The 27,377-nt window shown below is 38.6% G+C and overlaps 1 protein-coding gene and 1 long non-coding RNA gene across 4 annotated transcripts in view; one reads left to right on the top strand and one right to left on the bottom strand.

Annotated features, from left to right (window-relative positions):
* The window catches only part of LOC121043388 (uncharacterized), a 25,337-nt gene extending 10,780 nt beyond the window's left edge, over positions 1-14,557 (top strand). The window contains exon 2 of the long non-coding RNA XR_005796821.1: positions 14,258-14,557. This is a non-coding gene — a long non-coding RNA (uncharacterized LOC121043388). The remainder of the gene's footprint in view (positions 1-14,257) is intronic.
* On the bottom strand, positions 6,278-27,377 carry LOC121043387 (glycine N-phenylacetyltransferase-like). Of its 3 annotated transcripts, none has more exons than XM_040495067.1 (6): positions 27,172-27,368; positions 15,801-15,890; positions 12,874-12,981; positions 9,669-9,795; positions 8,632-8,803; positions 6,278-6,777 (listed from the first exon to the last, which is right to left on the bottom strand). In XM_040495067.1, the coding sequence occupies exons 2-6, from the start codon at positions 15,876-15,878 to the stop codon at positions 6,375-6,377; spliced, it is 888 nt and encodes a 295-aa protein (XP_040351001.1). In that variant the 5' UTR covers positions 15,879-15,890; positions 27,172-27,368; the 3' UTR covers positions 6,278-6,374. The 3 variants fall into 3 exon arrangements, with proteins under 3 accessions (XP_040351001.1, XP_040351002.1, XP_040351003.1); XM_040495068.1 differs by lacking the exon at positions 27,172-27,368 and adding an exon at positions 22,929-22,950; XM_040495069.1 differs by lacking the exon at positions 6,278-6,777 and having other exon boundaries at positions 8,628-8,803; positions 27,172-27,377.

Raw genomic sequence — 27,377 nt, 5'->3', positions numbered from 1 at the left:
CTCGAACTCACGGACTGCGAGATCGTGACCTGAGCTGAAGTCGGAGGCTTAACAGACTGAGTCACCCAGGTGCCCCGAGACAGAAAATATTTTTAAAGTAGCAAATAAATCATTGAGCTGAAGAACATAATAAACTGGAAAATTCAATAGAGGGGTTCAGCAGCAGACTAGATCAGATGAGGAAAAGGATCAGCAAACTCAAAGACAGGTCAATGAAAATCATCTAATCAGAGGAGCAAAAATAAAAAAAATAAAAGAGTGAAAATAGCTTCAGAAACATATGGAACACAATACAGTGGACCAATATACCCATTATAGATGTCCCAGAAGGAAAAAGAGAGAGAACGGTGCAGAAATGTGTTCAAAAAAATAATGGCTAAAATCTTCCCAAAGCTGGGGAAAGAAACAGACACCGAAATCCAAGAAACCCAAAAGGGACCAAAAATATTAATCCAAAGAGGCCCACACCAAGACACATTATAATTTAATTGATAAAAACTAAAGACAAAGAATCTTAAAAGCAACAAAAGAAAAGTGATTTTGGGGGCACCCCTGTGGCTCAATTGGTTAAGTGTCCAACTTCAGCTCAGGTCACGATCTCACAGTTCATGAATTCAAGCTGACAGCACAGAGCCTGCTTTGGATTCTCTGTCTCCCTCCGTCTCTCTCTCTGCCCCTCTCTTGATCTCTCTCCCTCTCCCCCACCTCAAAAAATCAATAAACACTTTTAAAAAGGTTTAAAAAAAGGATTTTTTTTTACATACAAAGAAACCCTCATAAGACTATAAGCAGATTTTTTTCAGCAGAAAGCTTGCATACTTGAAGGGAGTGGAATGATACATTCAAAGTGCCAAAAGAAAAAACAGCTGACAGCCAAGAATTCTTTACCCATGAAAGTTTCCTTCAGAATTGAAGGGAGATAGGTCTTACCAGACAGACGAAAGCTGAAGAGTTCGTCGTCACTAGAGCAGCCTTACAAGAAATGTTAAAAGGAATTTCTTCAAGTTGAAAGATATTCCATACAAATGTAAACCAAAAGAAAGTAGGAGTAGCTACACTTAATCAGGCAAAATAGACTTTACGTAAAAAAAACTGTAGTAAGAAAGAAAAAAGGTCATTCATAATGATAAAAGGGTCAGTGTATTCAAATAATGTAACAATTGTAAATGTCTATGTACCAAATGATGGAGCACTTAAATATATAAAGCAGATATTGACAGATCTGAAGGGAGAGATAGAAAACAATACAGTAATAGTAGGGAACTTCAGTACTCCACTTTCAACAATGGATAGATCATCCAGGCAGACAATCAGTAAGGAAACACTGGATTGGGGCTACATAGTAGACCAAAAGGACCTAACAGATACATACACACATTCCATCATACAGCAGATGAGTACACATTTTTCTTAAGTGCACATGGAACATTCTTCAGGACAGATTATATGTTAGGCCACAAGACAAGTCTTAACAAATTTAAAACAATTGGAATCATACCAAGCACCTTTTCTCACCACAATGTCATACAACTAGAAATCAATAACAAAGATGAAAACTGGAAAATACACAAGTATGTGAAAATTAAACAATATGTTCCTGAAGAAAAATGACTCGAAAAATTGTTTAAAGAAATTAAAAAATTTTTTCAGACAAATGTAAAAGGAAATACCATATACCGAAACTTACGTGATACAGCAAAAGTATTTCAAAGAGAAAAGTTTATGATGACAAATGGTTAAGTTAAGAAAAAAGATCTCAAATATACAATCTAATCTCACACCTCAAAAAAATGGAAAAAGAAGAAATAAGTACAAGGTTAGTAGAAAGAAGAAAATGATCAGAGCATAAATAAGTAAAATCGAGACTAGAAAACTAATAGAAAGATAAGTGAAACTAAGAAGTTTTTTTTGGAAGATAAACAAAATTCATTAACTTTTAGCTAGACCAACTAAGGCAAAAGAGAGAACACTTAAATAAATAAGGCCAGACAAGAAAGAGGAGACATTACAAATGATGACACAAAATGAAAAAGATAATAAGAAACCACTATGAACAATCATCCACCAACAAATTGGATAACCTAAAAGAGACTGATAAATTCCTAGAAACATACAACCTATCAAAACTAAATTATAAAGAAGTATAAGATCTGATCAAACCAATTACTAGTAAAGAAGTTGAATAATCAAGAACTCCCAATAAATAAAAGCTCAGGACCAGAAGACTTCACTGGTGAATTCTACCAAACATTTAAAGAATTAATGCAAATCTTTCTCAAACCCTTCCAAAAAATTGAAGAGGAGGGAATACTTCTAAACCCATTTTATGTGGCCAGAATTACCCTGATACCAAAGCTAGACAAGAATCCAAGAAAAGAAAGCTAAAGACCAATAGCTCTGAAAACAAAGATGGAAAACTCCTCAACAAAATAGCAAGCCACATTCAACAACACATTAGAAGGATGATAAAACATGAGCAATGGGGTTTTATCCCTGGATATTAGCCCACAGCTAACATCATACTCAATGGTGAAGAACTCAAAACTTTTCCTTTAAGATTAGAAAAAAAGACAGGGATGCGTACTCTTGCCACTTATCTTCAACATAGCAGGTAAAGGAGACAAAAGGCACAGGTTAGAAAGGAATAAGTAAAATTGTCTGTACTGGTGACATTATTTTATGTATAGAAAACATTAAAGATTCTACCCAAAAAAACCTGTTAGAACCAAGAAATCAGTAGAGTGGCAGGATACCAAGTCAGTATACAAAACTGAGTTGCATTTCCATACATTAACAATGAATTATAAGAAAGAGAAATTAAGAAAATTACATTTACAGGGGCTCCTAGGTGGCTCAGTCAGTTAAGTGTCCGACTTTCGCTCAGGTCATGATCTCACAGTTCCTGAGTTCGAGCCCCATGTCGGGCTCTGTGCTGACAGCTCACAGCCTGGAGCCTGCTTCGGATTCTGTGTTTCCCTCTCTCTCTGCCCTCCCTGGCTTGCATTCTCCCTCTCTCTATCAAAAATAAATAAACTTTAAAAAATAAATCCCATTTACAATAGCAAAAAAAAAAAAAAAAGAAAAGAAATGCTTAGAAGAGTTTTAATTAAAAAGGTCAAAGATCTGTACACTGAAAACTATTAAAAGATTAATGAAAGAAATTTAAGAAGATGCAAATAAATGGAAAGTGATTCTGTGTTCATGGACTGGAAAAATTGTTATTATACAGATGTCCTCCATTCTACCAAAAGCAATCTTTATCAATACAATCTTTATCAAAATTCCAATAGAAATAGAAAAAAAACAATCCTAAAATGTGTATGGAACCACAAAAGCCAAATAGCCAAAAAAGATGCTGAGAAAGAAGAACAAAGCAGAAGATATTGCACTTTCTGACTTCTAACTATGTTATAAAACTATAATAACAAAGCAGTATAGTATTGGCATAAAAACAGACACATAGATTAGGGAAACAGAATAGAGAGCCCAGAAATAAACTCATGTAGGTATGGTCAGGTAATTGTTAACAAAATTGTCAAGAATATATAATAGAGAAAGGACAGTCTCTTCAATATACAATGTTGAGAAAACTGGATATCCACATGCAAAAAAAAAGAAGAAAGAAAGAAAAAGGAAGGAAGGAAGGAAGGAAGGAAGGAAGGAAGGAAGGAAGGAAGGAAGAAAGAAATTGGACCACTATTTTACACTATATACAAAAAATCAACTCAAAATGAATTAAAGACCTACACATAAGATCTGAAACCATAAAACTAGAAGACATAGGGGAAAAAAACTCCTTCACATTGGTATTGGCAGCAGTTTTTTGGATTTGACACCAAAAACACAATAAAAACAAATATGAATAAGTGGGATTATATCAAGCTAAAAAGTTTCTGCACAGCAAAGGAAACCATCAACAAAATAAAAGGCATGGTATGAAATGGGAGAAAATATTTGCAAACTATATATCTAGTAAGAGGTTAATATCCAAAATAAATAATGAACTTATACAACTCAAGGGCAAAACAAAACAAAACCCCATATAAGCCAACGAAAAAATGAGCAGAGGACTGGAAAAGACATTTTTCCAAAGAAGATACACAGATGGCCAACATGTACGTGAAAGGATGCTCCTCACGAATCATCAGGATAGGCAAATCAAAACCACAGCGAGATATTACCTCACACCTGTCAGGTTTCTGTTATCCAGAAATAACAGAGACTGGCAAGGATTTGCAGAAAATGGAACCCTTGTGTACTGTTGGTGGGAATGTGAAGTGTTACAGCCTCTATGGAAAACAGAGGGGAGGTTCTTCAAAAAATTAAAAATAGACCTTCATATTATTCAGAAATCCTACTTCTGGGTATTATATAGAAAGGAAATGAAATCACTATCTAGGAGAGATTTCTACATTCCCATGTTCACTGCAGCATTGTTCACAATAGTAAAGTCATGCAAACAAGCTAAGTGTCCATTTAGTTGAATGAATAAAGAAGATGTGATACACACGCACACACACACGCACACACACACACACAGAGAGAGAGAGAGAGAGAGAGAGAGAGAGAGAGAGAGAGAGGAATATTGTTAAAGTATAAAATAAGAAGGATGTCCTGCCATTTGTGATAACATGGATGATTCTGAAGGACATTATGCTAGTGAAATGAGACAGATAAAGACAAATACTGCATGGTATTACTTATGTGTGGAATCTAAAAACACAAACAAAAACAGGATTTTTGAAACTTTTAGAAATCATATAAACAGTAGAATGATGGTTGCCAGGGGCTGGGATGTGGAGGAACTGTGGAGAGGCTCATAAAAGGGTTCAAATTTTCAATTTTAAGATGAATTGTTCTAAGGATGTAATGTATAGGATGGTGACTATTGTTGAAAATTCTTTAATGTGTCATTGAAATTTGCTAAAAGATTAGATATTATGTGTTCTCTCTCTCTCTCTCTCTCTCTCTCTCACACACACACACACACACACACGGTAAATATATAAAGTAATGGAAGTATTAATCAACTTGGTTGTGTGTTGTAGACTCTGGGTCTGGAGTTCTCTCTTGTCCAGCAAGAGAGCAGGATGCAGGAAATGAAAACGCAAGAGAGGCTAATGTCCAGGAGGAGACAAGAGCCCTGAATAAGGGTCCTTGCTACATTTTAATTAAGATCAGAAGGCTTACAAGCGTGATGGATGTGCACAAAGAGACAATGAAACTGTGAATTAACTTATGGGCGTGGGGGAGAGGGGGTTTTGAAGATATGCAGTGTTAGGAGTTTGGGTCAATATAAAACAAAATCCTGGTGCTGGGCGGATGGTTGTTTACAGCAGACATGAAGCCCCACCTGTGTTTACCTAAACTGGCCTAGGGGACAAGAAAGACAGAGCATGCCACCTCAGGGTCAACAAGGCATCTTTCTTTTGCTACTTAGCTCCACTATAGGCAACTTTGCCCGCTGTGGTCTATAGCCCTATTTACCTGTTTACTTAATTTGGTCCTTCCTTCCCTTGGAAGCAACTTTCTGCTATTGTCCCAAACCTTTGTCCTATACTGGGGCCTTTGCCCTGTTTACCTAATCTTATTTACCTAATCTTTGATGTTTTCATCCAGAGGTTTCCTGTTCCTATATCTTTGTCCTATACTGGGGGTCTTTACCCCATTTACCTAATCTTGTTTACCCAAACTTGGGTGTGTTCATCCTATGGCTTTCTAATTCTTTATGCCTTATTAACCCATCGGTGCAAGCTCAGGGAGTTCCTAAGCTTATTTCCCATAGTTGTGGGAATCCTTCCACAACGTGTGTGTGTGTGTGTGTGTGTGTGTGTGTGTGTGTGTGTGTGTATGTGTGTGTGTGTGTATCACCATGTTTCATACTTTAAAGAGATTACAATTTTATTTGTCAATTATACCTCAGTGAAGCTGGCTGGGGGTGGGGGACAGAGAGAGGGAGGGTAAAGCAAAAAAGAGGAAAATTAGACTACACTTAAGGTAATACCACATCTTGGCAAAAGGGGCAAGATATGCTCATTAGCAATTATCCACTTGTAAGACAGGAGAAGCATTAGGGCAGCATGCAAATGAATAAAGAGTGTCACTGGTACCCAGAGGTGCAGGAAACTAGACAAAAGCAGGGTCCACTATAGGAGAGTCTGGCCATGGCAGGTCTGCTGGACCCAAAGGGGAGTCCATGAGTGGTTTGAGAGCAAGGACTGTGGTGGTTCTGTTGACCATTCACACTGTTTTCCAGAGCCTAGACAACACACACTACTTTAAAGCTAGTTACAATTTATTATTTCTCTCCATCCACCCATACACTCCTCCTGCCACATCAGCCCATCCAACACTGTCTTGTGTTCAGGACTGCGTCACAGAGGCTCACAGTGCCACTGGTTCCAGTCACAGGGCATGATGATATGGCGCAGACGGTGACTTATTTTCTGTGTGATTTTGTTGGTTATAAGTGTATGGTAATATGTAGGGTAGTCAAGTTTGTCCATAGTGCGGATGTGAGCATCTATGACATAGGTGGAGAGACCCTGGGCCCGGTACTCAGGCACAGTACCCCCCATCCGTATCTCTCCTGTCTGATCCATCAGGCTCCAGGATACAGGGGTCCCCTCAGGCCCCAGAAGGCAGAAGGTGGGGAAGGTCTGGATACAGCGCTCGATGAATCTCTGGCTCCTCTCATTCCCACCAAAACGCCAGAATTTATCCACCAAGGCAGTGTGGGTAACATCCAGGGAGGAGAGTTTAAACATCTCTTGGTTACTATTGAGAACAAGGGAAAAGAACACAGATAAAGGTATAGATTCTGCAACCAGATTGCCTGAAATAATAATCTTTTTTATAAAATGAGACATTAACATAAGTGGGGGATTAATAGCACCTCTGTCAAATAATATAAGAGCTATTGCATGATAAGTACCTAGGACCTGTGCCACGCAAAAAATAAGAATTACACAAAAATTAAGCATTAATTAATGCTGTGTCACTAAGCATTAGTCACTGTTGTGATTCTCCACTTAAGATGAGAGAATTGATAACATCCCTGTTCTACACATAAGAATAGGTAAGCAGAAAATAAACAAGTGCCCCCAAAGCATATGCTAGCAAGCTGCAAAGCCAGAGCTTAGAATCTTGGGATCTTGGAATGTTGGTGTCACAGAATCCTTTTTTTTTTTTTTTTAATTTTTGTTTTTTTAATTTTTTTTTTCAACGTTTATTTATTTTTGGGACAGAGAGAGACAGAGCATGAACGGGGGAGGGGCAGAGAGAGAGGGAGACACAGAATCAGAAACAGGCTCCAGGCTCTGAGCCATCAGCCCAGAGCCCGACGCGGGGCTCGAACTCCCGGACCGCGAGATCGTGACCTGGCTGAAGTCGGACGCTTAACCGACTGCGCCACCCAGGCGCCCCTGTGTCACAGAATCCTTAGCCACTGTGGGAAAGCTGAAGTCCAGAGAGAGGCAATGGTGTGAAGTGAAGGCAAGCCGCATGTTACAGAACACTGAAGTCTGAAGGCTGCTGCAGGGGGGTGAAAGGGCTTTGGGAGGTGTCCTGGAAAGATCCCACAAGGTGGAATGAGATCTACCAGTGAGCTCCAGTTATGCCCTTAACCATCCACAGTACCTGAACAAGCTATTTCATTAACTGAACCTATCTTCTGTCAGGAAAATGGGGATAATGTCTTCTACCTTGTTTATCTCATGGGATAGACAAGAGAATCAAATGAGATTGTAGATTTAGAGGTGTCTTTCAGGTGTTAGGTGCAATACAGTATGAATACAGCTTTTCCAGACATATTAACACACACAGGGCCACAGGATTGGACATCTGCAGATCAAATCCCTATATCAGTTTTAATTCTATTCAGGCATCAGTGGAAGGAAATATATAATATGTTTAAGTTCTCCATATTGGAAAACTTTTGCTCTGAGAAGCAAATTCATTGAATGCATATTTACAAAGCAGTGTTTTCTGTTCTGTTCTGGCTACTGAAAACTTATTGGTGAACAACATAAATAGTGTCCCTCCATAAATAGTGGAGTTTGAAATGTTGCAGGGGAGGATCAAATAGCAAACAGGTCAATAAAACACAAAGAAGCTGATTTTGGATAATGGTAAGTGCACCGAGGAAAATAAAACTTGGGTTTTGTGATGAAGAATTACAGGAAAGGGTAGTTTTAGGTTGTTCTGCAGAGAACTCTCTAAGGAAATGAGTTTTGAGAGAGTGAATGGCAAGAAAGAAGCAGATATGTAAAGATGAGAGGAAAGGACATTTTAAGCAAATGCAATCGTCCAAAGGCATGGGTGAGTGTATGAGAACAAGTCTCAGAAAGAAGGCCAGAGCTACTGGTGGGAGTGAGCAAGAGAAACAAGGTGAAATCCAAGAGGTGGTGGATTACAGGTTTTACAGGACCCTGAAGGTCCATAATGGGTATGTGAACGAAAAACAGTGATGGCTTTTAAGCGGATGAATTGACATAGTCCTTGTCACATACCAAAAGGATCACCCTGGAAATGGATTGTAGGGAGGCAAGAGTGAACATAGGGAGAGAAGTTGGGAGGCCACTTCCATACAGAAAGATGAGAGTAATGCAGAGCATCTTTTTTCAAACTCACATGGCCTTGGGTCTGCCAGATTTAGGAGGTAAGTTCTTTGCCTCCAGCAGGGAAGGGATCAGTTTACTTGCTGTCTCAGACAGCATATACATAATGGCTTGATCTTGCTTGACCTTGACCAATTTAGCAGCTGCAATGTTTTGTATCACCTCATTCAGGCTGGACTGTGAACCTAGAAAGGGGTAAGGTAAGGTGAGAAGTAATTCCCCCTGTAGACACTGAAGAAGCTTCCTGGTGGAAGTATGCAGAGTTTAAAGTCGGACAGTGTTGCTTCTGGTGTTGCCATTAACCATGTGACCATAGCCAAGTCACTCCTTGAGCAACTTCCTCTTATGTAAGACAGATAGTAGTAGAGATCCTGACTTTATCATTGTGAAATCAATGGGACAATGGTATTTAAAAGCAGTAGCCAACCTTGAGTGTGCACATACTTCATGCCAACGTATTGGTCTAATACCACATTTAATTCTTCCATTGACCCTATGTTTTGGGTATTTCTGTTATACTATCCTCACTTTCTACATGTAAGGAAACTGAGTAACAGATAAGTTACATCACTTGCTCAAATTACAAAGCAAATAACAGGCAGAGCAAGAATGCCATTCTAGAGAATCTGACTCTGTAAGGCACACTCATAACCATGGTAGTTATCTGTGTGATCTGAAGGTCCTCTGTGGCACAAGGAACTGTCATTCTTCTTCTAGTAATGGATGGCCAGATGGGGAGTTCTACTCTCACACCTAATCATGGTAAGGGATCCTGAATATGTCAGCAAAATATATTATGAATGCTCAGCTAACAATAAGTTCCATTGCTCACAGTTCCTTGTATCAACTCCGTAGTTTGCAGTGTTTGAATTCTGCTCCACTAAAGAGGTGGTAGCAGCTGATGCAAGGAATAAACATCAAGCTGAGTGTCTGGGGTTTGGAAGAGAAAGTAAAGGCTGTAAGGGAATGTGCTCAGGATGAAAAGTGACCCTGCAGATGTAAACATGAACAGTCACAGAAGTCAGCATACCTCCTAGATCCCTTACTTACTTTGGATCTGCAAATGTTGTTTCCAATTGATGACATCTGATGCACCAAGGAATTCTTGGCAGTTTGTGGGATTCTTATAATAGATTTGGTAGGTGTTGGTGTAGTGATCGAAATCATCTGTCATTTCCTGTTTGGTTAGATAATGTGGAATAAATCAAATTGATCTATACCCAGTGATTGGAACACTTGGCTTTAGTTCATTATACTGTGCTATTTTATAAACTTATGGGGGTGCCTGAGTGGCTCAGTCAGTTAAGCATCTACTTTGGCTCAGGTCATGATCTCATGGTTCGTGAGTTCAAGCCCCACCTCAGGCTCTGTGCCGACAACTCAGAGCCTGGAGCCTGCTTCGGACTCTGTGTCTCCTTTTCTCTCTGCCCTTCCTGCACTTGTGCTCTGTCTCTCTGTCTCTCAAAAATAAATAAGTGCAAAAAAAATTATAAACTTATAAATAGTGATGTTTTTCTTGATATAATCATTATTCCTGAATCATTTATATCATGTAAACAAGTCAAGGATTTAATCAATTACTCAACCTATGATTAAGAAAAATATACTGAACTAGATATTTATATGTTGCTTTGCAATTTCAAATCAATCAAATGTGCACTGTTTAGAAAGCATTCTTCTATAATTCTGTAATCCTCAGGAGAAAGAAAGTATTATTGTCAAAGCCAAGGTTCTGTTGCAAGAGTAAATCTTACTCTCTTTAAAGGAGTCTCAAAAAAATAAATAAATAAAAGAATCTCAGAAAAATTGGATTATAAATGTAACAATGTTGAAATTGACACAAGTAACCTTGTATTACAATTTTCACTTATATATGATATAGCTACACAAAATAAAGACACATGGTGTCTTTATTTTTTCATTAAAATGTTTTAAATTCAAAGTATAATTAATATACAACATTACATTAGTTTCAGGTATGCAATATATTGATTCAACAATTCTATACATTTCCCAGTGCTCATCATGATAAGTGTACTCTTAATCCCCTTCACCTCTTTCACCTATCCTCTCCCCCACCTCCCTCTGGATACCATTTGCTGTCCTCTGTATTTTTTTTCAACATTTATTTATTTTTGGGACAGAGCGAGACAGAGCATGAACAGGGGAGGGGCAGAGAGAGAGGGAGACACAGAATCGGAAACAGGCTCCAAGCTCCGAGCCATCAGCCCAGAGCCTGACGCGGGGCTCGAACTCACAGACCGCAAGATCATGACCTGGCCAAAGTCGGAGGCTTAACCGACTGCGCCACCAGGCGCCCCTGTTGTCCTCTGTATTTAAGAGTCTGCTTTTTGTTTGTCCCTTTTTTCTTTGTTTGTTCATTTGTTTTGTTTCTTAACACATATGAGTGAAATCATATGGTATTTGTCTTTCTCTGACTCATTTCATTTATCATTATACCCTCTAAGCCCATCCATGTTGTTGTAAATGACAAGATTTCATTCTTTTTGATGGCTGAATAGTATTCCATTACATATATATACCGCATCTTTATCCATTCATCTATTGATGGACACTTGAGTTGCTTCCATATCTTGGTTATTGTAAATAATCCCACAATAAACATAGGGATGCATATATCTTTTCAAATTTATGTTTTCATTTTCTTTGGGTAAATACCCAATAGTAGAATTATTGGATCATATGCTAATTTTATTTTTAATTTTTTGAAGAACCTCCATACTGTTTTCCTTAGAGACTGCACTAATATACATTCCCACCAACAGTGTATGAAGGTTCCTTTTGCTCCACATCCTCTCCAACACTTGCTTCTTGTGCCTTTTATTTTAACCATTCTGACAAGTATAAAGTGACATCTCATTTTGGTTCTAATTTGCATTTCCCTGATGATTAGTAATATTGAGCATCTTTCCATGTGTCGATTGGCCATCTATATGTCTTCTTTGAATAAATGTCTATTCAGATCCTCTGCTAATTTTTTAATTGAGTTATTTGTTTTTTTAGTGTTGAGTTGTAGAAGTTCTTCATATATTTTGGATGTTAACCTCTTATTGGACACATGATGTCTTTAAAATGTAAACCACATGCACTATTATTTAAAAAAATAATTTACATTCCTCAAAAAAATGAAATTTGAACACAAAATTTGTTCAAAGAGATCCTCTGAAATTTAACAAATGAAAGATTAGGTTATTTGAAGATGAAGGAAGGGATCAGAAAACAACCACCCAACAAGGGGGTAGAATAAGGTAGAAGGTGTTGCACAGAAATGCACTAATAATTTCATTTATTATTTCAATAATTAATGTAAATGTCTTCATTTTTGTATTCTGTTTAGTTCAGTATTTTTATTTTTAAAATTTTTTTTTTCAACGTTTATTTATTTTTGGGACAGAGAGAGACAGAGCATGAACGGGCGAGGGGCAGAGAGAGAGGGAGACACAGAATCGAAAACAGGCTCCAGGCTCTGAGCCATCAGCCCAGAGCCCGACGCGGGGCTCGAACTCACGGAGCGTGAGATCGTGACCTGGTTGAAGTCGGACGCTTAACCGACTGCGCCACCCAGGCGCCCCAAGTTCAGTATTTTTAAACAGCCCTATACATTTAAATTTTATTTGAAAAAATTTATGTTAAAATGACATTATATGGTTGCATATTTTGCATGCATAAATTTTTACTTTATATTTTCCAATATGCTTATAACAGATTTGTATTTGAAATGTATTAACCATTTAGTGTGAGTGATCAGTTGGCACTGAAAATGTATTCCCAAATATAGGCATTGCAATTTGTTGTTTACATTTCCTTAAAACTCTTCATATTTACCTTTACATATTTTTGGGTGTCATTTTTCTGCTTAGAATGCCCCTCTAGTCTTGTCAGCCTGTCAAACACCTATTGATCTTCAAAATCCAGTTTTGGTGAAATGTCTACTAGGAAGTTGCTCTGATCCTCTCCTTGTACACCCTGACTTCGGTGATTTAATCATCTCTTGGATAGTGCTGCTGTGTGTATCTTGTATGTTGTATGTTTTTGTACAATTTTCACCCCATGTTGTAATTTATTTGCTTATCTGTCTTTTCCTCCAAGCCGTGAGTTTCTTGAGAACAAGGACTTTTTCACCATTATGCAATTCATTTCTATATCCCCTGTGTCTGCCACATTGCCAGGTGCATGGTAGGCAAGTAGCAAATATGAACACAAAAGCTTATTCATTCCACATCTGGCACCTTACCTGCTCCTGAGGGCGGATAACCACTGTTGTAAAATCAGGCCATTTGTCCACCATGGCCTTTAACTTGAACGGGTTTCCCTGGTTCATGTGGAAGACAGTTGTATAAACCTGTAGCAACCCAAAAAACTCAGAGGGTCAGCTTATTAAGAAGGGCTGGTGAAGTGCCTTTTTTGATCAGGACAAGGATTATTTCTGCAAAATCAGGGTGATAACTTATAAGGCATATGGTTGAAACCACCTTCAGATTCCACTTCATTACTCCAAATAGAAATAGGGTTGGGAGTCAAACCATGAGAATATTATGAATATAGTTAAATATCCAGGTAAATAAATTGATTAATTAAAAATCAGGGGTGTCTGGTTGGCTCAAGTCAGTTGAACATCTGACTCTTGATTTGGGCTTAATCATGATCCCAGGGTTGTGAGATCAATACCAGCAGCAGGCTCCATGCTCAGCTTAATTTTCTCTCTCTCTCTCTCTCTCTCTCTCTCTCTCTCTCTCTCTCTCTCTCCCTCTCTCCCTCTCCCTCTCCCTCTCCCTCTCCCTCTCCCTCTCCCTCTCTCTGCCCCTCTCCCCGACTCACACTCTCCTAAAATTTAAAAAAAAAAAATCATCGACTATCACATTGTAGAACTTAGTGTTATAGCTTTCCATTTTATTTCATTTATTTACAAATACACATAAAATTTTTAATGTTAATTTTTGAGAGCAAGAGAGACAGAGTGCAAACAGGAGAGGAGTAGAGAGAGACAGAGACACAGAATTTGAAGCAGGCTCTAGGCTCCGAGCTGTCAGCACAGAGCCTGCTGTGGGGCTCAAACCCACAGACGGCAAGATCATGACTGGAGCCAAGTTGGATGCTCAACTGACTGAGCCACCCAGGAGTCCCATACACATACAATTTTTAAGCAATGAAATTACCTAATATATATTAGTTTAACATGTACCCCCCCCCACACACACTATACTATGGGTATATTTCCATATCAATAAACACAAATCTACATAACCATTTTTAATGACTGCATAATATCCATCATATGAAAGAACTCCAATTCAATTTTCCTATCTCCTATTGCTGGTCATTTCAGCTTTTTTGAATTTTTTAGTTTAACAGTTTATTCTTCAAGGAATTTTTTGTATAAATCTTTGCAAATATGTCTATTATTAGAAATATTAGAAGGGCAATTTCTGGGTCAAAGGTCAATTGCTGTTTAAAGACTTTTTTGTTCTTACACATATCTCCAAATTGCTTTCCAGAAAGGGTGAGTTCTGACCTATTTAATAAGTAAAGACAGAACAGTGCTAAGAACCTGAGTTTTGCTGACCAAAGTCTGTGAATATCACATATTCAGCAATCTGTTTTTTAATCTTTTCCACAAGCATTTATTCGAACACCAGTGCTATCAAGAAGGACATTGTAGAGTCTGAGAAAGAGAAATCCTCCAAACTGGAAGGGTCCCTGTGGTTGTGAGGGAAGGAAATACAGCAATGCATACCAGTGTGGACCTTGGGAGCTAAGTGCAGTTGGAAACATAATGCTTCAGCAGATTGTATGGAAAGATGCTAAAGACCAAGGACCAATGAAATGATAAGTTCCATGACAAAGGACCACACCTCACCCTGTACTTCCCTACTCCTGGCATATTTAATACCATATTAAACTTAAGATAAGAGGACATACATGGTATTATTTCAATTCTTTCAAAGGTCTTAAAAATATGATCTATCTTTGTACATGTTCCATGTGCACTTGAAAAGAATGTGTATTCTTCTATTGTTGAGGGATGTACTCTGTAAATATCAATTAAATTGGTTCATAGTACTTTCCAGATCTTGTATATAGGTTATAGACTTTCTGCCTATTCTATAAATTACTCATAGAATCTTTAATGTCAAAATCTTTTTTTTTGTTTTGTTTTGTTTTTTGGTTTTTTTTTTTATTTTTTTTAACGTTTATTCATTTTTGAAACAGAGAGAGACAGAGCATGAATGGGGGAAGGTCAGAGAGAGGGAGACACAGAATCTGAAACAGGCTCCAGGCTCTGATCTGTCAGCACAGAACCCCATGCGGGGCTCGAACTCACAGACCGCGAGATCATGACCTGAACCGAAGTCGGACGCCCAACCGACTGAGCCACCCAGACGCCCCTAATGTCAAAATCTTTAATTACACCTATGGGTTTACCTATTTATTCTTTCAGTTCTATCAGTTTTTGTCCCGTGTTCTTTGAACCTCTGTTGTTAGGTATATACATTTCAGCATTTTTCATGTCTTCTTGGTGAATTGATACCTTTATCATAGTGCAATGGCACCTTTATCCCCAGTAATATTCTAGTCCCTTTGCAACATGTTATTGCCCCCCCTAAAAAAAGACCCTACCTCTTTATGTACACGATCACTGATCTATTTCTAAAATGAAATTTCTGTCTCATTCCCAAATTAAACATAATCATTTGGGGTTTGACAAAATAGAATTTGGCCTCTTAATTTCAAAGGAGAATCATACTGGTTAACTTTTTCAGGCACTTGATTATTTAGAAAGAATAAATCAAACATTAATGTGTTCAGCCAATTGTGCAATTCTGGGAAATCTTCCAATGTTATATAATGGCACATGGAATGGGACAAAGGGATGTTTTTGGTTTATCACACAGCAAAGATCATAGTGGATTTAAATCACAGGATTGCCACTCACTAGTGGCGTGACCTTGGTCAAGTCCTACAGCTGAGCTTGCATTTCCTCTTTGGTTACATGGATATGAAAGACTTGCCTTGCAGTGAAGTGATGTAAACTAAATGAGATGCAAGATGAGTGAGTGCCTGGCACAGAGTAGGTGTTCAAAGAATACTGATTCTCCCTCCTACCTCTTTCATAGGTCATTGCTAGTCCTTTTTTTTTCTCCCCATGTGTTTTACTCTCACCTTTAAGGACTCAGGGAGGCTCTTCCTCAAGGATTTCTTTAGCATCTGCAGCACTTGGGGGCCTTGTAAGTGGTACATCTTGGCCTTACCCTAAAGAGAGGATGAGGAAATATCAAGGAATGAGAAGTGATAGCAGACATACAAAGACACAAAACAGAAACAAAAGGCTGTTCTAGCTAATGGCCAGGCCTTCATTCCTGCTGTTTTATTAGTGTCCCATTCACTGAATTCTTCATTGACTCCTAGGAAGAATAAGACTGACAGAAAGCACAGATCCCTCTTTCTGAAATTATTTTTCAATATTTTCTAAACTTTAAAAAATCTTTATGGTATAGTTTTTTAATTTTTTTACATTTATTTATTTTTGGTAGACAGAGACAGTGCAAGTGGGGGAAGGGCAGAGACAGAAGGAGACACAGAATCTGAAGCAGGCTCCAGGCTCCGAGCTGTCAGCACAGAGCCCGACGCAGGGCTCAAACTCACAAACCACGAGATCATGACCTGAGCCAAAGTCAGACGTTTAACCGACTGAGCCACCCAGGCATCCCTCTTTATGATATCATTATTTTAATTTTCATATCACCCAGAATACCAATAGTTAAGGATGCACTAAGATTACCATATATATTATCTAAACATGCATGAGCATCTTTGAGATTAAGTTTCCATCCATGACACACCTGAGGTTGCCACTTAGAAGCTGTATGATGTTAGGCAAGTTACTTGTCCGTGTCTTCATTTTCTCATCTATAAAACGGCAGTGACCATAGTGCCTGTCCCATAAAGTGGTTGTGACAATTATATAAATCAGTACAGGTAAGCTACTTAGACCAGTGTGTTTGAACAAATGCTTTTATTTCTCTTGAGTAAACATGTGGAAGTGCACTTGCATGGTCATATAGTAAGCGTGTGTTTAACTTTATCAAATGCTTCCGACATCTTTCCAAAGTGGCTGAACTATTTTATATTCCCTTAACAGTGTATGAGTTCCAATTTCTCTTCATTCCCTCCAACACTTCTCCAGATGATTTTCTTATGCAGCCACATTTAGAAATCATTGCTATAATAGGTAACAGTTTTATAGGGTAAGTTCTCAACAATATCCTTCAGGGGTCAGAGAGAGGAAGATGATGGCAGAGTAGGAGGACTCTAGGCTTCTTTCATCCCACAAACACAACTAAATAAGTATTCAATCATCCTAAATACCCCAGAAATCTACCCGAAGACTAGCAGAACAAACTCCACAACTAGGGGAGAGAAGAGGCCACATCAAGGAAGGTAGGAAGTGCAGAGACATGGTTTGGGGGAAAAATGAATAGTGGGTGCAGCAGAAGAGAGGGAGCCTTGGTCATGGACAAAGGCAAGAGAGGGAGGAACACACAGGGGAATGTACAAGGAGAACATTTCCCCAAAGCCATTGGCTTGCAAAATGAGAGGGGCTGATTTTTGTGAATTCTTGCAACTAGCAGCACTTAAAACTTGGAGTTTTAAAGATCAGCAGGCTTGGCAGACACCATTTCCATCCCCCATGCATAAACACAGACCTACCTGCAGAAAGCAGCTCAGCACAGACAGTAGCTGCCTAACCTGCCTAACACCAAGCTCCTCCCTCCTATCCTCTCACGGGTCTGCCTTTCTCAGTCAAGCTTGCCTCATCCCAGGGTGACAGTTCTCTCCCACAAAAGACCAGCACAAACCCCCTCGCACACCACGTCTCCCAACCAGAGAGTCCTGCAGGGTCTCAGTTTTGGTAGAGTTGGTGTGGGGTCTCATTTCACAAGTGGACCAGAGCACACCTAGTTAAAACTCACCACATTTCAGCAAGAGATCAAACACTGCTCACTTCAGGCAAGGAGAGCACCTGCAGATGACTGGTCATAAGAATAAAGCAACCACAACACGACAGCAGAGCACACTCAGCACACACCAGAGTCATACCCTGAAATTCCAGGCCCTAGGCACTACATGATCTCTTCTTCATAAGGCCATTACTTTCAGAATCAGGAGAAATTGCTGGTTTTTCTAACACACAGAAGAACTCAGAGAGACTTAGACAAAATGCCAAAATGGAGGAATTTATTCCAAATGAAAGAATAAGATATGGCTACAGCCAGGGATCTCAGTAAAGCAGATATAAGTAATATGGTGATGGAGAATTTAAGGCAACAATTGTAAAGATACTCACTGGGCTTGAGAAAGCAATAGAAGACATCAGGGAGACTCTTCCCTCAGAGGTAAAAGAGTTAAAAAGAATCAATTAGAGGTGAAGAATGCAATAAATGAGATTGGAAGCAGGCTTAATGCAATGAACAGCAGGCTGGAAGAAGCAGAGGAATGAATTTGTGATATAGAAGACAAAATAATAAAAAATAATGAAACTGAACAACAGAGAGAAAGAAGAATTATGGAACATGAGAGTAGACTTAGGGAATTCAACAACTCCATCAAATGTAATAACATTGGTATTATAGGAGTCAAAGAAGAAGGAGAAGAGGAGGAGGAAGAGGAGGAGGAGGAAGAAGAGAGACTAAACAACATGCTACTAAACAAAGAATGGGATTGGGAAATCAAAGAAGAAATTTAAAAATACATGGAAATAATATAAATGAAACACGATGGTCCAACACCATTGGGATGCAGCAAAAGCAGTCCTAAGAGGAAAGTATATACAGGCTTACCGCAGGAAGCAACAAAAATGTTAAATAAACAACCTGACATTACACCTAGGGAGCTAGAAAAAGAACAAAGGAAGCCTAATTCAGAAGAAGGAGGGAAATAATATAGATTAGAGTATAAACAAATGATACAGAAACTAAAAAAAAAGAAAAAATAGAACATATAAATGAAGTGGAGCAGGTTCTTTTTAAACATCAATAAAATTGATAGACCTCTACCAGACTTATCAAAGAGAAGAGAAAGGATCCAAATAATATAAAACCACAAATGGAAGAGAAGAAATAACAACCAAAAGCACAGAAATACAAAAAATCATAAGAGAATATTATGAAAAATGATATGCCAACAAATTTGACAACCTGGAGGAAATTGATAAATTTCTACAAACATATAAATTACCAAAACTGAAACAGAAGGAAACAGAAAACTTGAACAAACTAATAAGAAATTGAATCAGTAAACAATCCAATCTGTAAACTCCCAACACAAAAAGTCCAGGGCCAGATGGCTTCACAGGTAAATTCTACCAAATATTTATTTATTTATTTATTTATTTATTTATTTATTCATTCATTCATTCATTCATTCATTCATTCAGCATGAGTGGTGCAGAGGGAGAGGGAGAGTGAGAATCCCAAGCAGGCTCCACACCCAGTGGGGAGCCCCATGGAGGGCTTGATCTCAGAATCATGACATCAAGACATGAATCAAAATCAAGATTAAGATGCTTAACCAACTGAGCCACCCAGGTGACCCTACCAAATATTTATTTAAAAATATTTGTTGGGGCGCCTGGGTGGCGCAGTCGGTTAAGCGTCCGACTTCAGCCACGTCATGATCTCACGGTCCGTGAGTTCGAGCCCCACATCAGGCTCTGGGCTGATGGCTCAGAGCCTGGAGCCTGTTTCCGATTCTGTGTCTCCCTCTCTCTCTGCTCCTCCCCCGTTCATGCTCTGTCTCTCTCTGTCCCAAAAATAAATAAACGTTGAAAAAAAAATTAAAAAAAAATATTTGTTAATGTTTATTTATTTTGGAAGAAAGACAGAATGTGAGTGAGGGAGGGGCAGAGAGAGAGGGAGACAGAATCTGAAGCAGGCTCCAGGCTTTGAGCTGTCAGCATAGAGCCTGATGTGGGGCTCAAACTCACGAACCATGGGCTCATTACCTGAGCTGAAGTTGGATACTCAACTGACTGAGCCACCCAGGCGCCCCTTAAAGAAGAGTTAATATCTATTTTTCTCAAACTATTCCAAAAAAAAAAAAAGAAAAGGAAGAAAGACTTCCAAATTCATTCTATGAGGCCGCCATTACTATGATACCAAAACCAGATAAAGACTTCAGTAAATAAGAGAACTACAGGCCAATATCTCAGATAAACATGGAAGCAGAAATTCTCAATAAAATACTAGCACACCAAATCCACAACACATTTTTAAAAAATCATTCACCATGATCAAGTGGGATTTATTCCTGGGCTGCACGGGTGGTTCAACATTCACAAATCAATCAACATGATACAGCACATTAATAAAAGAAAGGATAAGAACCATATCATCCTCTCCATGGATGCAGAAAGAACATTTGACAAAGTACAGCATCCATTCATGATAAAAACTCTCAATAAAGTAGGTTTAGAGGGAGCATTACCTCAACATAATAAAGGCCATACATGGAAAACCCACAGCTAATGTCATCATCAGTGGGGAAAATCTGAGAGCATTACTCTACAGTCAGGAACAAGACAGAGATGTCCACTCTCACCATTGTTATTTAACATAGTACTGGAAGTCCTAGCTACAGAAATCAAATGACAAAAAGAAATTAAAGGCATCCAAATCAGCAAGAAAGAAGTAAAACTTTGTTCATCTTTGCAGATGACATGATACTCTATGTAGAAAATCCAAAAGATTCCACCAAAAAAACTGCTGGAACTAATACATGAAGTTAGTAAAGTTGCAGGATACAAAACCATTGTATGGAAGTCTGTTGCACTTCTGTACACCAATAATTAAGCAGTAGAAAGAGAAATTAAGGAATCAGTCCCATTTACAATTGCACCAAAAACAATAAGATATCTAGGAATAAACATAACCAAAGAGGTGAAAGACCTGTACTCTGAAAACAATAAAACACTAATGAAAGAAATTGAAGATGACACAAAGAAATGGAAAAACATTCCAGACTCATGGATAGGAAGAACAAATATTGTTAAAATGTTTATAGTACCCAAGGTAATCTGTATACTTAATGCAGTCTCTACCAAAATACCACCAGCATTTTTCACAGATCTAGAACAAACAATTCTAAAATTTGTACAGAACTACAAAAGACCCTGAATAGCCAACGTAAAGCTGGAGGCATCACAATTCTGGACTTCCGGTTATATTACAAAGCTGTAGTGATGATGACAGTATGGTCCTGAAATAAAAATAGACACATAGATCAATAACCAGAATAGAAAACACAGAAACAAATCCACAACTGTATAGTCAGTTCATCTTTAACAAAGCAGGAAAGAATATCCAATGGGAAAAAGACAGTCTCTTCAACAAATGTGTGTTGGGAAAACTGGACAGCAACATGCAGAAGAATGAAACTGGACCACTTTCTTACACTACACACAAAAATAAATTCAAAGTGGATGAAAGACTTAAAAAGACCTTTTGAACCCATAAAAATCCTAGAGGAGAATACAGGCAGTAACATCTTTGATATCAGCCATAGCAATTTCTTTCTAGATAGGTCTCCTTAGCCAAGGGAAACAAAAGCAAAAATAAACAATTGGGATTTCACCAACATAAAAAGCTTTTGCACGGTGAAGGAAACAATCAACAAAACTAAAAGACAGTTTATGGAATAGAAAAAGATATTTCATATTTATTTTTGAGAGAGAAAGAGAGAGACAGAGCATGAGTGGGGGAGGGGCAGATACAGGGAGACAGAATCAGAAGCAGGCTCCAGGCTCTGAGCTGTTGGAGCTCGACACAAGACTCGAACCCACATGCTGTGAGGTTGTGACCTGAGCTGAAGTTGGACACTTAACTAACTGAGCCACCCAAGCACCCTGGGAGAAGATATTTGCAAATTACGTATCTGATAAAGGGTTAATATTCAAAATATATACACAACTTATAAAACTCAAAATCCAGACAATGAAAAATCCTATTAAAAAAATGGGCAGAAGATATGAATAGACATTCTTCCAAAGAAGACATACAGATGGCCAACAGATACATGAAAAGATGCTCAACTATCACTAATTATCAGGGAAATGAAAATCAAAACTATAATGAGATTTCACCTCACAACTGTCAGAATGACTAAACTAAACAACACAAGAAACAACAGGTTCTGGTGAGGCTGTGGACAAAGAGGAACCCTCTTGCACTGTTGCTAGGAATGCAAACTGGTGCAGCCACTCTGGAAAGCAGTATGGAGGTTACTCAAAAAGTTAAAAATAGAACTACCCTATAATCCATTAATTGCACTACTAGATATTTACCAAAGAAAACAAAAATAATAATTCAAAGTGATATATGTATCCCGATGTTTATAACAACATTGTCTACAATAGCCAAATTATGGAAACAGCCGAAATGTCCATTGACTGTTGAATGGATAAAGAAGAGGGTGTGTGTGTGTGTGTGTGTGTGTGTGTGTGTATATATATATATATATATATATATATATGGAATGGAACATTAATCAGCCATAAAAAAGAATGAAATCTTGTCATTTGCAACAATGTAGATGGAACTAGAGAGTATTATGCTAAGTGAAATAAGTCAATGAAAGAAACACAAATGCCATATGATTTCACTCGTGAAATTTAAGAAACAAAACAAATGAGCAAAGGGGGGAAAAGAGGGAGTGAAAGAAAAATCAAGAAACAGACTCTTAACTGTAGAGAACAAACTGATGGTTACCAGGAGGGAGGTGTGGGGGTGGGGGATGATGGGTGAAATAGGTGTTGGGGATTAAGGAATGCATTATTGTTATGAGCACTGGCTGTCGTATGGAACTGTTGAATCCCTACATTGTACAACTGAAACTAATATTACAGTGTATGTTAACTAACTGGAATTAAAATATTGTTTTTAATGTTTATTTTTGAGACAAAGAGATACAGAGCATGAGCAGGGAGAGGCAGAGAGAGAGGGAGACACAGAATCAGAAGCAGGCTCCAGGCTGTGAGCCTTCAGCACAGAGCCCAAGGTAGGGCTCGAACTCGTCAACTGCAAGATCATGACTTGAGCCAAAGTCGGACGCTCAACAGACTGAGCCACCCAGGCACCCCTTAACTAACTGGAATTTAAATAAAAACTTGAACACACACACATAATACCCTTCAAGTGTGTAAAGCAAGAAGATGTGTAGAGGTAATTCTCAAGGCAGGCCAAAAGACTGAGATCAAAATGTATTTCAATAAATACAAATCTCTGAGGGACTTACAAAATGGAGTTTTACCCAAGTCCTTGTTTTACTGGAAAACAGCAACAGCTGAAGAAATCCTTCCACCTACTTTGTGTTCCTGGAATGGCTAACTGCAAGGAATCTTCCTTCCTCCCATCTGCTTTAATAACATGGATTGATACCCCACTTGTTTACCTATGACAAAGCCAGACACTGACCCTCCAAATTCCCAGTATTTGCTCTGTAAAGGATTAGCTGAATTCTGAATCCCCACTGATAAATCAAAACAAGCCAAATGTTGGTTAAACTTCTCTTCTTCCTGTAGGCTGAGTCAATATGTAACCCCTTCTTAACAGCCCCTACAAAGAGTAGGCTGAACTCAGTGTAAAACATTCTCTGAGCTATATTGGTCCTGCCTCTTCTACATCCCTCTTCCCCAGATTGGATTTTCTCCTGCCCTGTTTACTCTTCATAAATGGTTAGGTTGACTGTTTATCCCTACTAATCCTTCAGAACAGTTGACTAGGGGCGCCTGGGTGGCGCAGTCGGTTAAGCATCCGACTTCAGCCAGGTCACGATCTCGCGGTCCGTGAGTTCGAGCCTCGCATCAGGCTCTGGGCTGATGGCTCAGAGCCTGGAGCCTGTTTCCGATTCTGTGTCTCCCTCTCTCTCTGCTCCTCCCCCGTTCATGCTCTGTCTCTCTCTGTCCCAAAAATAAATAAACGTTGAAAAAAAAAATTAAAAAAAAAAAAAAAAAAAAGAAAAACTTTAAAAAAAAAAACAGTAAAGAATTTCCCCTAAACATAGGAATCTGGACTTTGACCCACCCTCAGCCTGAGCCATCATCTGCTTGCAGAAAAACACTCCATGAACTTTGCTTACTCCTCTCTATAAAAGAATATCCCTTCTCTGCTTGACCTTTCATCCGTTTGTAGATATTATGGCCTGAGGATTCTCCCTGTTCAAATTGATCTATTATTCATCCATTCATTTATTCAAGATTTATTCATTAAATCTTGATCAAAAGCTCACTCTAGTGGCTTTGTAAGGCAGTCGCCTGACCTAGGCTGAACTGCCTTTCCTGGAATTCCCTGCCTTGCATATTGCCCTCTAGAGTGGGCCACATGAGAGTTCCTAGGGGAGATTTGTAGGGCAGAATTGAAGCATCAGGCATTTAGTTGCTAACTTCATGACATGAGGCTGCAGCTGGGCTGGCAAATGTTTCACTGTCCCCTGGGTTTACCTTCAGTTTCTCTGTCATCTGGGCCAGGGTGTTTAGCTTCCTAATGAAGGAATCTGTCCTTCAGGACATTCAATCTACCAAGGCCAAAGTCGGCAAGAACTAATAAGATTCCTGTCCCTCTGAGCTTCAGCTTTAACATGGTGAGAAATAACGTTTTGGTTTTTTCATATGTGCTCCTTTTCCCCAGATTCTTGTCAGCTATTTGGATTTTTGCCAGTGAAACAGTCCTTTCACTTAACTTAAAGAATTCCTTTTGTGATTTGAAGGGAGTCTTGACCAGAACCACTAAGGCAGTGGTTGTATCTTTGTTTTTTCTTTTTTTTCCCTCAGCTTTACTGAAATATAATTGACACTAACATTGTGTACATTTAATGTGTGCAATGTGATTATTTGATACACAGATAACTTGTGAAATGATTACCACAATAATGTTGGTTAACACCTCCATTATATCACCTAATTACCTCTCTTTTTGTTGTAAGGACATTTAAGATCCACTTTATTAACAACTTTCAAGTATATAATACAATATTAGTTATAGTCCCCATACTGCACATTAGATCCCCAGAACTTATTTATCTTTTTCTAATTTTGTTTTTGTTTATTTATTTGTTTTGAGAGAAAGAGTGAGAGAATTCATGTGAGCAGGGGAGGGACTTCATGTGACAGAGAGGGAGAGAGAGAATCCTAAGCAGGCCCCACACTGTCAGTGCAGAGCCTGACTCAGGGCTTTATCTCACAAACCATGAGATCATGACCTGAGCAGAAACCAAGAGTCAGACACTCAACCGACTGAGCCACCCAGGTGCCCCTATCTTACAACTGGAAGTCTGTACCATTTGACCAACATCTTCCCATTACCTCCAACCCCCAGTCCTGGCAACCACTATTCTATTCTGTTTCTTTCATTTTGGCTTTTTTTAGATTCTACACATTAGTGAGATCGTACAGTGTCTTTCTCTATCTGACTTATCTCACTTAGCATAATGCCCTCAAAGTCCATCCATGTTGTCACAAATGGCAAGATTTCCTTCTTTCTCATAACTGGATAATATTCCATTGTCTGTGTATACCACATTTTCTGTATCCATTCATCTATCTCTGGACACGTAGGCTGTTTCCACATTTTGGTTATTGTCTATAATGCTGCAGTAAACATGTGGGTACAGATATCTCTTTGATATTGTGATTTCATCACCTTCAGATATATACCCAGAAGTGGGTTTGCTGGACCATATACGGTAGTTCTATTTTTGATTTTTTGAGGAACCTGCATACTGTTTTCCATAGTGTTTTTACAACATCTGAGACATAGTAAGGACTCAGTAAATGTCTGTTGAATGATTGAGTGTATGAAGTATTTATATCAACATAACCATCTAATTAGTCTCTCCACTTACCAGGGGCAAAGACTCATTTATTCATTCAACAGGTACCTATAGACGGCCTACTATGTTCTGGGCATGCAAGCTTGTACCAGATGCTTCTTTGAAAAAAGCCTCAGGCCAGAATAGATGCAGCCATGCCGTATCTTGGAAGCTATCAAGGCAGTAGAAATATAACATTTCTGAAAATTAATCTGACGCTAGATAGAAGCAGCTCACAAGGGGCACCTGGGAGGCTCAGTCAGTTAAGTGGATGGCTCTTGATTTCGGCTCAGGTCATAATCTCATAGTTTGTGGGCTTGAACCCTGCATCGGGTCTGTGCTGAGGGCATGGAGCCTGCTTGGGATTCTCTCTCTCCCTCTCTTTCTGCCCCTACCAGCTCATGTTCTCTCTCTCTTTCAAAATAAATAAACATTTTAAAAAAAAATTTTTTTAAAGAAGCAGCTCACAAAAAGATCACATGTCACTACGAAGCCAAGTTGAATTTGATGCCAGATTACTGAGGATATAATATTAATGCCCAATACTTTTGTGACAACCTTCAGCACACACACACACACACACACACACACACACACACACACTAAAAACACATATGATGTGCAACAAATGCATTTGACTGAAACTGAGGAGATTCAAGGGCACTGGCACATTTTAGTGGTTGCCAGCACTGATAATGGACAAAGTCCTATAAAGGACACTTTGAAACCTTTGATGAAACCATTCCAATATTTGGAATTTATCCAAAGAAAACAACTCAAATGAAGAAAAATTCCCTATCAAAAATTTTCTAAAGCCATACCAACTTGTGGAGAAGTACCAGACACAATCTCAGACAATTTACATAAATAATTGTCTATTATTACTTTACTACTCTAAGACCCATTAACATGGAAGTTATGATATATATGCTGCTATATGAAGACTTAAGACGAACACAAAAAAGGCAGAAACTGACAATATATAAATTCTAATCAGATATGTAAAGTCTTTTTATGTGTGTGTTTATATAAGTCACATATATAATATGAAAATATAGATGGAAACACCAAATAATATCATAAGAGTGTTACAGCTGAGACTTTTTTTAAATTACATTTTTAATGGTTTTAAATTTACAATTAATCTCATCTGTATTACAGTCCCCTTACTACAATCTACCTTGTCCCTTTGCACCTCTAAGCAAGGCACTTAATTTCCTTGGTCATCATTTATCCAAGGCAAAAAATTTGACTACCTTACAATGTTACTAGGGGGTTAAATAGGATAATGTTTACATAGTACATCTATAAATTGTGTTATATGTCATCCAAACCAGCAGATTCCTTCTAAAGGCTGTTAGATTTTCTGTCATCCCTCTACCAAGAGCAAGCTCCCAGTTCTCTTCACATTTATTTACCAATTCAAAACAAGAACCTGGTTTTACCCTGTGAAGAATTTCTCTCAGAAGTAGGATATTGCCCTATGCACAGTAGGTGCCTGATACACGTTTCTGAAATGAAAGAGCTTCTTTTTTGTCTGGCATAATTCTCAACACAAACAAGTTGAGAAATTCTTATTTACATCCAACAGTAGCATTCTGATTCGTTCTACTTTTGTGGGGAAGCAAAAGGAGATGAGGGGTCCCAGAGCAATGATTCTCCTCTTTCTTACCTGCAAGCTGTCAGTCTCTGGAGAGATCCCAAAGAAAAGACAGGAGTCTGTAGGCTATTCTAGAAGATGAAATATACTATCTGTACAAACTTCTGGCAACAGGGTATGAAATGCAGTCCTTCTCTCATGTTCAGAGAGGCGGCTCCCTAATGTTGATAGGTTGGCAGTATGCCTCCTGAGGCTCTTTCCCCAGAAAGCTCAACTGC

Source organism: Herpailurus yagouaroundi, unplaced genomic scaffold, assembly GCF_014898765.1.
Source record: "Herpailurus yagouaroundi ecotype Mexico unplaced genomic scaffold, PumYag 187, whole genome shotgun sequence".
NCBI lineage: Eukaryota > Metazoa > Chordata > Mammalia > Carnivora > Felidae > Herpailurus > Herpailurus yagouaroundi.
The sequence above is the reverse complement of the archived record's forward strand: the minus strand, read 5'-3'. Positions and strand labels throughout refer to the sequence as shown.